Below are 12,812 nucleotides of genomic sequence, written 5' to 3'. Positions count from 1 at the left end.
TAAGGGTGAACAGTTTCTAGTTTCTGCAAAAACAGCAAATTTACCACTGGCTCCATCTTGTGGTCAAATTTGATATTGCGGGCATAGCAACTTAATTAATATTCTGCTAGAGGATTTGCCCAGGACATTCCTGCAAATCAGATCAGTGCCCTGGTCTGAGCGTGTCCCGGGCAAATCGGGACTGTTGGCAACTATGGTATTCTGAGACTAAAGCTGGCATACACTATACAATCTGATTGTACAATCTCCTTTAGATCCATGTAGTGTGAGGGCCTGCCTGATTCACTACACACTGAATGGATGTCTGTGTGTGTCCCCATATTATACAGGTTTGGTACATGCCGTGGGCGCCCTGCAGGGGGTGCTCAGGGCACATGCAAAGGGGAGGATGTCATATGACGGCCTCTCGGAAATTCAGGTCCACGCTGTGGCGGTCATTCAGCAATAGCACAGACTGCAAGAAGTTAAATATGAGATCTGGGGTCAAAATGACTATGGGCGGAAGTGGCGTTTTCCGCTTCCACCACTGCAATGTCATGGAGACGGATGGGGCCATCTTCCCCCTCACTTGTCTCCATGCCCAGCCACAGAGAGGACCAATCACCTCCGCCGCTGCCGATGGTTCCGGTAAGCGCGGGGGGGGGGGGCACTGGAGCGTGGCGGAAGGGGGGCCTCTCCTGCCGCCGGTAAAAGTGATCTTGCGGCGAATCCACCACAGAGACCACTTTTATCTTGTAGCGGACCGCCGGCCGAACACGAGGATACCAGGGTTATGGTAGCTAGCTGCTGCCATAACGATATTCCTCCCCAAAGTGAGGACGTATATCGCGGTCTGGAGGTGGTTAAGTGTCGGTTCACACCGCCGCAACCTGAAAGTTGCACAACTTGCGGTACGACTTTGCCAGGTGACTTCCTGGTGGCTTGAGTACTACTTTGATAGAAGTATAGAATAGAAGTCGGAAAGAAGTCGCCTTGAAGTAGAACAAGAACCTTTTCGGAACGACTTCAAGACCACTCTCATTGACTAACATGGGATTTCACATGTCATGCGACTCAGGGGGTCTCACAAGTCGAATCCCAAGTCGCAGCACTGTGATCCGAGTCTAAGGGTTAATCCGGGGGCCGTCTGCATTTTTTTTATTATGCCGCTGGAAATGTGCGCCAGCAACTCTTGGCCCGAATTTCGGCGTGCTGAATGAAGACACAAGGCTGGGTCTCCTCACCTCCTAATATCACGTGGGGGGTGGGGGAGGCTGGTGTGACAACGCTGCCAGCCAAAAAAAAAAAAAAATTCCAGCGTGTCTGAAGCTCCATCTACAGGGACCTATAGCAGGCTGCCGAGGAGCTGCGCTCCATGAACGCCAAGCCGCTGCGTCCTGCCGGGCGATGGGGAGAGAAACTTTCATGTAGATGCCAAGGTATGGAATATTTATCGTTATCTGGGGTCGGGACCAGGAAAAAAAAAAACGTTTTGTCTGGAGACGTTCTCCAGATCGAAGAGCCAGGTGGGTGTTTTCAGCGCTGCGCCGTTGGCGTCACTTTTTTTTTCTTGTTAAGTGCCAATGTGCTGTCAGGAACGAGCGTGCTGGTCTCTTTGTTTTTCTCCGAGAAGCTCGCTTTTCTAGTGACACATTATACGAAAATAGAAATTTCCCCTGGCCCGGTGACAGAGGGGAGGGTGGGAAGTCCTCCAAGGAGGGCCGGGGGGAAAGTGCTGCACAGACTCGGCTCAGTGTGGAAATCAGAACTAAAAGCAGCCAATCGGATCTTCCGCAGAGTCCTTAAAGTGGAACTTCACTCTTCCAATCAACATTGACTATTTGTAATCCTTATGCTGCATTAGTAAATATTTAGGAAAGTATATTTACTAATTTACAAACCTCCCAACTTTTTGAGATGGGAATGAGGGACACCTATCATCAAAAGTATCCAGGCATAGGACACACACCCGGCCACGCCCCCTTAAAGGAGAATTGTACAAAAAACAAGATTGGGTAAACTCACAAGGGCTTTTTTTTACCACTACTATTCCTTTATATTGGCTTTTGGAATTTACAAATGCAGCAATTTAGAAATCAGATGAAAGGTTTAGTGCTGGAAAACACTTTTTGATAGATAAAAAGTGCATTTTATATACAACTATATAGATCAGACCAAAATGGGGGACAAATAAGGAGGAGTGAGGGACAAAGGGGCTCCAAACCAGGGACAGTTGGGAGCTATGTATTTACTTGTTTAAAAACATTTTTCTAAGTTTCTTCAGTTACTTCCTGGTTTCTTGTCTAGGCAAATGACTTCATACATCACAGGAGTCTTCAGGAGGGGAGGAGAGGAGGAGGGGGTTTCTCAGCTAAGCACAGTCTCCTGCATGCATACTTGAGCTAAGGGCAGCTGGATTCCAGGAAGTAAATGCTGCATCAATTATCTGCCCTTACTCAAGATGGCCATGGCTAGAAATGGTCATGGCAATCTTGATGGGATGAATGGGGGAGTTTACTTGGAATAACAACAACTTGATGTACATGGACATCCTCCTGTGCGTGGGCAGAGCGCTCTGTGATCATGGAGTCCTTGGGAAAGGGTCGATTCAGGCCCTTTACCACATGATCAGCTGTCAATAACAGTTGATCACATGATGTAAACAGAAGCGGGTAATCTGCTTCTTTTCATCACGCTGACAGCATGAGGTGAAAAAATAAGCCGACTACCGGCTTGTTAAGATGGGACATCGGTCCCACACACCAACAGCCACTGCTGCCAAGCAGTGCCCACCAGTGCCACCTACCAGTGCCCATCAGTACTGCTAAGCAGTGCCCACCAGTGCAACCTATCAGTGCTCATCAGTGCCTTACCATCAATGCTGCCTATCAGTGCTGCCCATTAGTACCACTTATCAGTGCCACCTATCGGTGCTGCCTATCAGTGCCCTTTAGTGCTGCCTATCAGTGCCACCTATCAGTGCCACCTATTAGTGCAGCCACATCAGTGCCTCCTGATCAGTGCCCATTAGTGCCCTTCAGTGCCGCCTCATCAGTGCCCATCATCAGTGCCCATCAGTGCCTCCTGATCAGTGCCCATCAGTGCCACCTCATCAATGCCCATCAGTGCCGCCTAGGGTTGCCACCTTTTCTTCAAGTCAAACCCGAACACTTTAGCGGGGCATTGCTATTTTTTTTTTTTTTTATAGTATAAACTATACATCGATTTTTCTACTAAATAACATTTCTAATCATATGAAGTTAATAACAAGAGTTCCCCTTTACATCAGAGTCCACAGAGTTCCCCCTTTACATCTGAACTAGCAGAGTTCCCTTTCACTGTAAGGGGGGACTCTCCAGACTCTGATGTAAGGGAGATCTCTGGGGACTCTGACATAAGGGATGCTCTGGGAACCCTGATCTAAGGGGGAACACTGAGAACTCTGATGTACGGACAGGACTCTGATGTAAGGGGAAAGACTGTGGCCTCTGATGTAAAGAGGAACTCTGATATAAGGGGTGCTCTGAGAACCCTGATTTGCCTTAGTGTACTTACTCAGAGGCAAGAGAGTGAAGGGGGGAGACTTCAGTCACAGATGGATGGATGTTGAGATGGATGGTGAGCTCACTCACCTCTTGACAGTCAGCACCTCTCATTCAGTTGGATCTGAGGCTGTTGGACTTCAAATTTCTGGCCCAAATTTCCCTTTTCTGAGGCACAGTGGCAGGGATTGGAGTGTGGGCAGACAAAGAGGGGTAGGGGTGGGGGGAAGAGGTGCAGATCGAGCCCTCTCTCCTCTCCCGTCTGTATGTGTTTGGGGGGGGGGGGGGGGGGGTTGTTAGTTCTGGCTTTGGGGAGTGTGAAAGAGAGTAACAGACACTCTCAGCTTAGACAACTGCAGCCAGCAACCCTGCTGGGAAGCCATAGGCCAGTCATAATGTGTCCCGGGTTTCAGACAGTCTGAAACCCGGACACATGATTCCAAACCCGAACTGTTCGGGTGAATCCTGGACAGGTGGCAACCCTAGTGCCGCCTCATCAGTGCCCCACCGGTGCTCCTGGCTCCTCTTCTTCTCGGGTCCCCCACCTGTGCTCTTGGCTCTTTCTCTTCTTGAGTCCCATGCCGGCCCTCCTGGCTCCTCCTCTTCTCAGATCCCCCGCTGGTGCTCCTGGCTAATCCTCTTCTCGGGTCCCCCACTGGAGCTCCTGTCTCTTCCTATTCTCAGGCCCTCCACCTGTGCTCCTGGCTCCTCCTCTTCTCAGGTCCCCCGCTGGCACTCCAGGCTCCTCTTCTTCTCAGGTCCCCCGCTGGCACTCCTGGCTCCTCCTCTTCTCTCAGTGCCTCCCAAAGCAAGCCGCTTGCTATGGGGGCACTGGTGCGTGCTTGCTCCCGAACCCCACTCTGTGTGTCCATAAGACACATGGAAGGGGGCTTAGCCCTGCCCCTGCTACCTCCTAATTGGCTCACTGACAGTGATTGACAGCGATAGAAGCCAATGGTGAGGCCAAAGCTGTGTTAACATCATGTGATATAACAAATAAGTCAATTACCACCCTTCTATTCTACAGGGTGTCTGCTTTCAGAAAATATAGAATATTTTGGGGGTGTTTAAAGGGTTTGTAAAGGTAAATGTTTTTTCACCTTAATGCATTCTATGCATTAAGGTGAAAAAACATCTGACAGTGCCTGCGCCCTCAGCCCCCCCGTTTTACTTACCTCACCCCTCAAAAGTCCCGCGCTCGTCCCCCGACGTCCTTTCCACCGTTCAGCCTGGCCGCTGATTGGCTGGAGTGGATGGATGGAAAGCAGCGCAGCTATTGGCTCGCGCTGCTGTCAATCACATCCACTGACACAGAGCGCCGGGGGCGGGGCCGTGTGATACAGCCAGCGGCTATAGCCGCTGGCTGTATCACGGGAGCGCGCCCGCAGATGCTTCTCACCATGTGAGGGAGCTCGCATGAACGTGAGAAGCACCTGCGAGGGACCCCAGAAGAGCAGGTTCGGGGCCACTCTGTGCAAAACGAGCTGCACAGTGGAAGTAAGTATAACATGTTTGTTATTTTAAATAAAAAAAAATAAAAATCACTTTACAATCCCTTTAAGTAATCTTCCGGTCCAAAATCTTAATTTTAACACGAAGGAGGTAAAATGCCCCTGTCTGGGCCAACAGACATGGAGAAAGCGTTTACCACGAGGGCATTCAAGGCCGCCATTCCCTGACAAACAGCACAGGAGTATAACTTCATGTAATAATAAAAGTATTATAATATTTAGAAAGTTAGAATATTAAATATTTATGTTATTAAATTTTTAATTAAAATAAAATTAAATTATTGTAAATTAAACTTTAATTATTAAAGCATATTAACTGATGGTATAACCATCATTATAATGCCAACCTTTAGCCACTTTGTGTACTTTGGCCGTTTTAAAACATCCTGGGCTTTAAGTGGTAATTTGCCAGGATGTGACTAAATAAATATTAAAAAAAAGAGTAAAAAAAAAAAAAGTTTAGAACAAAAAAATCTGAGTGAGGTTCCCCTTTAAAAGATCTAAAGGCACATGGGGACATCTAGTGGTTGAAAGTGAGATCAACACCAGAAAGCTCACTAGACTAGAGGGAAACAAACTGAGAGTACACTCCTACTTCCTGTTGTGTCTACAGAGCAGGAAGTGAAAGAATTAACCCCCTCTCCCAAAAAAAGGCAGGAATTTTCACCATTCCCTACGCCATCCAAAATGAAAGGTAACATTTTACCTTTAATTATGGCTAACCAGTGCAAGTCCTGTGCCTTGAGCTTGTATATCTGTAATGTGAGATTACCTAAGGCACTGCTGCCTCTGACTACCGTTCTCAAGAGATTAGGTGTGAGATTTGGTGATCTCACTACTGTGCTGCTCACTGTTCTCTTTGCTGGAGAGGAAGAAGTAGCTGAGGACCTGCAGAGCAAGGAAAACCCCCATACCTAACTCCAAAAAACAAAAATGCTAACTATTACAGCATACCAGTCCTTAGATGTGGTGGTTGCATTAGTTTTAATTCTGAGGCTTTTTCCTTTATATGTAATAACACATGTCCTGTCCCTGAGTGGCTACACTCACTCCCCTCACTGTATCTATGGAGGGAGCTGTGGTTGTCACCCAGGTTGGACTTCAAACATGTCAGCTTTTTGTTCCTATCCATTACATGGGGGCTGATGGTATTAGTAGTTTATAAAAAGAAAATAACATTGTTTTTGCTGTCTGCTCTGCTCACAGGAAGTGACAAGGATACAGCATTTCTGGCAGGATCAACAAGCTACAAAAAAAATTCAACTACGGTTCAAAGGGACCAGAGTTGAAAAAAGGGGCTCCAAAAAGGAAACTCACTGCTGCATATGTATCCATACCTCCCAAACATTTTGAGATGGGAATGAGGGACACCTACTAGCAAACGTATGTAGGCATAAGACACGCCCCTTGCTACACCCTCTTAAAGGAGAATTAACCAAAAAAAAAAGTTAATTAAATCCACAAGAGCTTTTTTTTTTTACCACTACTATTCTTTTATATTGGCTTTTAAAATTTACAAATGCAGCAATTTAGAATTTGAATGAAAGGTTTAGCACTGCGAAACACTTATTGAAAGTTAAAAAGTGCATTTTATATACAACTATAGAGAACAGACCAAAATGAGGGACAAATGAGGAGGAAAGAGGGACATTGTTCTAAATCAGGGACAGTCCCTTGAAATCAGGGACAGGTGGGAGTAGGGTTGCCACCTGTCCAGGATTCACCCGGACAGTTCGGGTTTGGAATCATGTGTCCGGGTTTCAGACTGTCTGAGACCCGGACACATTATTTAGACTGGGCTATGGCTTCACAGCAGGGTTTCTGGCTGCAGTTGTCTAAGCTGAGATTATCTTTTACACGCTTTCACACTGCCTAAAAGCCAGCACTAACACTCCCCCCTCCTCCCCCCAAAAAAACACACAAACTGGTGAGGAGAGAGGGCTCAATCTGCACCTCTTCCTCCCACCCCAACCCCCCTGTGTCTGCCCACACAGCCAATTATACTCATTACAGGGCGCAGTCCATCAGAGGCCCAATAAAGGCGGATCTCAGATCGTACTTCCACATCTTACCAGACACTGTTACATGCCTCTCAACTTTTTGAGATGGGAATGAGGGACTCCTATCAGCAAAAGTATCCAGGCATAGGACACACCCCTTGTCACTCCCCCTTAAAGGAGAATTGTACAAAAAAACAAGATTGGTTAAACCCACAAGTGCTTTTTTTTTTACCACTAATATTCCTTTATATTGGCTTTTGGCATTTACAAATGCAGCAATTTAGAATTTGGATAAAATGAGGGACAAATGAGGAGGAAAGAGGGACAGAGGGGCATTGCTCCAAATCAGGGACAGTCCCTCCAAATCAGGGACAGTTGGGAGCTATGCTGTTTATTTAAAGTATAAAAACCAAAGACACAAAATGTGAATATATTGCAGCTTAGGTGTGTCCTCAGATGTGGTGGCCGCATTCGTTTTCTTATTTTACGTTTTTTATTCCTTCAATTTTCCCCTGGTGATCCTGCAAATAAAGAATAGACTTCATGTCCTAGGGTGACAACACTCACTAACTGCATCTATGGAAGAGCAGTGTTGTCACCTTGGGACAGGAAGTGTGTTGGGACTGCAGAACACCTTCCCCTGGGGAGGAAGAGGGGGTCTTTAGTTCACTGTGTATTGTTTTTTGTTTTTTTTTTAAACAAAATAATATTTTTTACATTCTGCTATAAAACACATCCAATACATAAAAAAAAAAATTCTTCATCAATTTAGGCCAATGTGTATTCTGCTACATATTTTTGGTAAAAAAAAAATACCAAAAAGCGTATATTGATTGGTTTGCGCAAAAGTTATATAGTGTACAATCTATGGGATATATATATGGAATTTCTATTTATTTATTTTATTTTATATTAGTAATAGCGGTGAAATGGCAGAACAATCTGACACTAACTGCCACTTTGTGGCAACCAGTGACACTAGTACAGTGATCAGTGCTGGAAATATGCACCCTTACATCACAATCCCTATCAGAGCCCCCCTTACATCAACACCCCTACATCAATGCCCCATCATAGTTCTTTCTACAGCAGAGCCCCCTTTACATTGGAGTCCCCATCAGTGTCTCCCTTATATCAAGGTCCTAATCAGAGTCTGCCCTTCTGACCCCATCCACTGCCCTACTGACATCATCCACTGCCCTACTGACACCGTCCACTGCCTTATTGACACCGTCCACTGCCCTACTGACCCCATCCACTGCCCTACTGACACCGTCCACTGCCCTACTGACACTGTCCACTGCCCTACTGTCCCCCTCCACTGCCCTTCTGACCCTGTCCACTGCTCTACTGACATTATCCACTGCTCTACTGACATTATCCACTGCTCTACTGACCCCATCCATTGCTCTACTGACATCATCCACTGCCCTACTGACACCGTCCACTGCCCTACTGACACCGTCCACTGCCCTACTGACATCATCCACTGCCCTACTGACATCATCCACTGCCCTACTGACTTCATCCACTGCCCTACTGACATCATCCACTGCCCTACTGACATCATCCACTGCCCTACTGACTTCATCCACTGCCCTACTGACATCATCCACTGCCCTACTGACTTCATCCACTGCTCTACTGACACCGTCCACTGCTGTACTGGCTGACAGTGTCCACTTTTAAGGTAGGCTAGTTTCATATTTTAACTGGCATTTCTTTTATTAACTGAATCATATTTCATGGGTACACAAATGCTTTTGTTTTATTTGATCATGTCCATTTAAGTCCCCCCCCCCCTCCACTGTTAATGCAATTTGGCCACAGCCAAATTGCCAAATTTCAAAGTTGAAGTTGGTTTGAAGAAAAGGTGGCAACCTTACGCGTACACACGACCGGACTTTCCGGCAGAAAAGGTCAGACAGAATCATTTCATTGGATATTCCGATCGTGTGTGGGCTTCAGCTGACTTTTTTCAAAAATTCGGGCGGACCTAGAACTAGAACATGTTTTAAATCTTTCTGACGGAATCAATTCCTATCGGGAAAACCGATCGTCTGTATGCTGGTCCGACGGACCATAAATGACGCAAGGCCAGCTATTGGCTACTGGCCTTTTCTAGTCCCGTCGTATGTCATCACGTTCTAAACAAACGGACTTTGGTGTGATCGTATGTGGGCAAGTCCATTTCAGCAGAACTCCATCGGAACTTCGTTGGAAAGACCGCCAGAGTTTATTCTGACGGAAAGTCCAGTCGTGTGTACGTGGCATAAGATTGTCCTGTATTTGGCTCCATCCATCTTCCTATCAACTCTGACCAGCTTCCCTGTCCCTGCTAAAGAAAAGCATCCCCACAACATGATGATGCCACCACCATGTTTCACAGTGGGGATGGTGTGTTCAGGGTGATATGTAGTGTTAGTTTTCCACCATACATAGCATTTTGCTTTTAAGCTGAAAAGTTCAATTTTGGTCTCATCTGACCAGAGCACCTTCTTCCATGTTTGCTGTGTCCCCCACATGGCTTCTCGCAAACTGCAAAAGGAACTTCTTATGGCTTTCTTTCAACAATGACTTTCTTCTTGTCACTCTTCCATAAAGGTCAGATTTGTGGAGTACACAACTAATAGTTGTCCTGTGGACAGATTCTCCCACCTGAGCTGTGGATCTCTGCAGCTCCTCCAGAGTTGCCATGGACCTCTTGGCTGCTTCTCTGATTAATGCTCTCCTTGCCCGGCCTGTCAGTTTAGGTGGACGGCCATGTCTTGGTAGGTTTGCGGTTGTGCCATACACTTTCCATTTTTGGATGATGGATTGAACAGTGCTCTGTGAGATGTTCAAAGCTTGGGGTATTTTTTTATAACCGAACCCTGCTTTAACCACTTGCCGCCCGCCCTATTACAAATTGACGGCGGCAAAGTGGTTTCATAATCCTAACCGGACGTCATATGACGTGATTAGGATTATGAGCCGCTGCGCGCCCCCGGGGGCGCGCATCGCGGCGATCGTTGTTGCGGGGTGTCAGTCTGACACCCGGCAACTACGATCTCGGTAAAGAGTCTCCGACGGAGACTCTTTACCATGTGATCAGCCGTGTCCAATCACGGCTGATCACAGTGTAAATGGGAAGAGCCGGTGATCGGCTTTCCCTCACTCGCGTCTGTCAGACGTGAGTAGAGGAGAGCCGATCGGCTGCTCCTCTGACAGGGGGGGTCTGTGCTGATCGATTATCAGCACAGCCCCCCCGAGGATGCCCACACTGGACCACCAGGGACACCACTAGACCACCAGGGAAAAGGTAATAAAAATCCATAATCCTCCCTAGACCACCAGGGTGCCAGTCAGCACAATGGGTGCCAATCAGTGCCCATAATGGATGCCAATCAGTGGCCACAATGGGCATCACTGATTGGCATGCATTATTGTTTGGCACTGATTGGCATCCATTACTATAACACCGATGCCGCCTATGAGTGCCCACCTGTGCCGCCTATGAGTGCCCACCTGTGCCGCCTGAGTGCCCACCTGTGCCGCCTATGAGTGCCCACCTGTGCCGCCTATCCATGCCCACCTGTGCCGCCTATCTATGCCCACCTGTGCCGCCTATCCATGCCCACCTGTGCCGCCTATCCATGCCCACCTGTGCCGCCTATCCATGCCCATCCGTGCCGCCCATCCGTGCCAGCTATCAGTGCCAATTTGTGCCACCTATTAGTGTCCGTCCGTGTCGCCCATCCGTGTCGCCCATCCGTGTCGCCCATCCGTGCCGCCTATCAGTGCCACTTCATTGGTGCCACATTGGTGCCCATCAGTGCCACCTTATCAGTGCCCATCAGTCTAGCCCCATCAGTGCCCATCAGTGAAGGAGAAAACGTACTTATTTACAAAGTTTTGAAACTGAAACAAAAAAAAACTTTTTTTTTTTCAAAATTTTCGGTATTTTTTTATTTGTAGCGCAAAAAATAAAAACCGTAGAGGTGATCAAATACCACCAAAAGAAAGCTCTATTTGTGGGAAAAAAATGATAAAAATTTCATTTGGGTACAGTGTAGCATGACCGCGCAATTGTCATTCAAAGTGCGACAGCGCTGAAAGCTCAAAATTGGTCTGGGCAGGAAGGTGTTTAAGTGCCCGGTATTGAAGTGGTTAAATGTCTCCACAAATTTATCCATGACCTGTCTGGTGTGTTACTTGGTCTTAATGATGCTGTTTATTTACTAAGGTTCGCTAACAAACCTCTGAGGGCTTCACAGCTGTATTTATACAGAGATTAAATTACACAGAGGTGAACTCTATTTAATAATTAGGTGACTTCTGAAGGCGATTGATTCCACTAGATTTTAGTTAGGGGTATCAGAGTAAAGGGGGCTGAATACAAATGTACGCCACACTTTTCACATATTTATTTGTAAAAAAAAAAAAAATGTGAAAACCATTTATCATTTTCCTTCCACTTGGCAATTATGTTCCACTTTGTGTTGGTATATCACATAAAATCCCAATAAAATACATTTATGTTTTTGGTTGTAACATGAAAAAAGGTGGAAAATGTCAAGGGGTATGGATACTTTTTTAAGGCACTGTATATCAGAGCCCCCCTTACCTCAAGGCCCCCCTTACATCAGGATCCCTATCAAAGTACCCTTTACATCAAAACCCACCTTACATTGAGGTTCCCATCAAAGGCCTCCTTACATCAGAGGCCCCTTTACATTGGAGTCCCCTTCAGCATCCCCTTATATGAAGAGTCTCCCCTTACATCAGAGCCCCCCTATATCAGAGTCCCAATCAGATTACCCCCTTACAACAGGGTCCCCATCAAAACCCCCTTTACAACAGGGTCCCCATCAGAGTCCCCCCTTACAACAGGGTCCCCATCAGAGTCTCTCCTTACATCAGGGTCCCAGTCAGATTACCCCCTTACATTAGGGCCCCATCAGAGTCTCCCCTTACATCAGTGTCCCCATTACAGTCTGACCCTTACATCAGGGTCCCCATTATAGTCTCCCCTTACATCAGGGCCCCCATCAGAGTCCCCCCTTACATCAGGGTCCCCATCACTGTCCCTCCTGGGGAACCTACTCTAGAAAGTGCAGGGGGTTGTTGTGGATGTTGGAGAGAAAATGGATGCCATAGGCTGACCTGAAGACCTGTGTGAGTGGAAAAGATCCTAGCTGTGGGCCATATAGAATCCTGCAACGGATCGGGTTTAACGTGTAGGCTATAACTTGGAGACCCCCCGCCCTAGGACAAGAAGTGTGTTGGGACTACAGAACACCTCCCCCAGGGACAGGCTGGGGGGTTCTGTAGTCCTCAAGGTGAATTGAGCACATTGCTAACTGATAACAGTCGGCGCAGGCAGAGAACACAGGAAGATATCAGCTTACAGGATTTCTGGCAGGATCAACAGAATATATATATATTTATATATATATATTACACAGATATAACAAAACACTTTCAATGGTATAACAGATAACACAAAAGGCAGTAGATTGCTGGTTATACACATATCCTTGAATTCATTGTATGGAATGGCACATGGTGTTGTGTAAAGGTGGACGCACCCTGCACTGGCACGGAGGGCGCTGGCAGGCGGAGGGTTAATGGCTGCCCCCCCAATTCCTCCTGTCTCTGCCTGTCTCGGCTCCACCGCCTCCTCCTCCTCCTCCTCCTGGCTGTGCTCGGCATTTAATATCATCTCCTGTTCTTGCCGTACCCTTCAGCCAAGACACCGAGCGGCAGCAAAACAACCCGCAAAAAAAATTATTAAAACC

The 12,812-nt window shown here is 47.0% G+C and overlaps 1 protein-coding gene across 2 annotated transcripts in view; it reads left to right on the top strand.

The window, feature by feature from the left end:
- The window catches only part of ZBTB7C (zinc finger and BTB domain containing 7C), a 140,657-nt gene that overhangs the window by 94,073 nt on the left and 33,772 nt on the right, over positions 1-12,812 (top strand). Inside the window, exon 1 of one of the 2 annotated variants that reach the window (XM_077463041.1) lies at positions 1,290-1,418. The exons of the other annotated variant lie outside the window; for it this stretch is intronic. Coding sequence (XP_077319167.1) covers positions 1,411-1,418 — 8 coding nt within the window. The 5' untranslated portion in view covers positions 1,290-1,410. Of the gene's footprint in view, positions 1-1,289; positions 1,419-12,812 lie in introns of those variants that run through there. 2 annotated transcript variants of the gene reach the window in all.

Source organism: Lithobates pipiens, unplaced genomic scaffold (genome assembly GCF_037356315.1).
Source record: "Lithobates pipiens isolate NorthernLeopardFrog02 unplaced genomic scaffold, aLitPip1_a1.2 Scaffold_3, whole genome shotgun sequence".
Lineage (NCBI taxonomy): Eukaryota > Metazoa > Chordata > Amphibia > Anura > Ranidae > Lithobates > Lithobates pipiens.
Note: the sequence above shows the minus strand (reverse complement) of the source record. Positions and strands in the feature narration are given on the sequence as shown.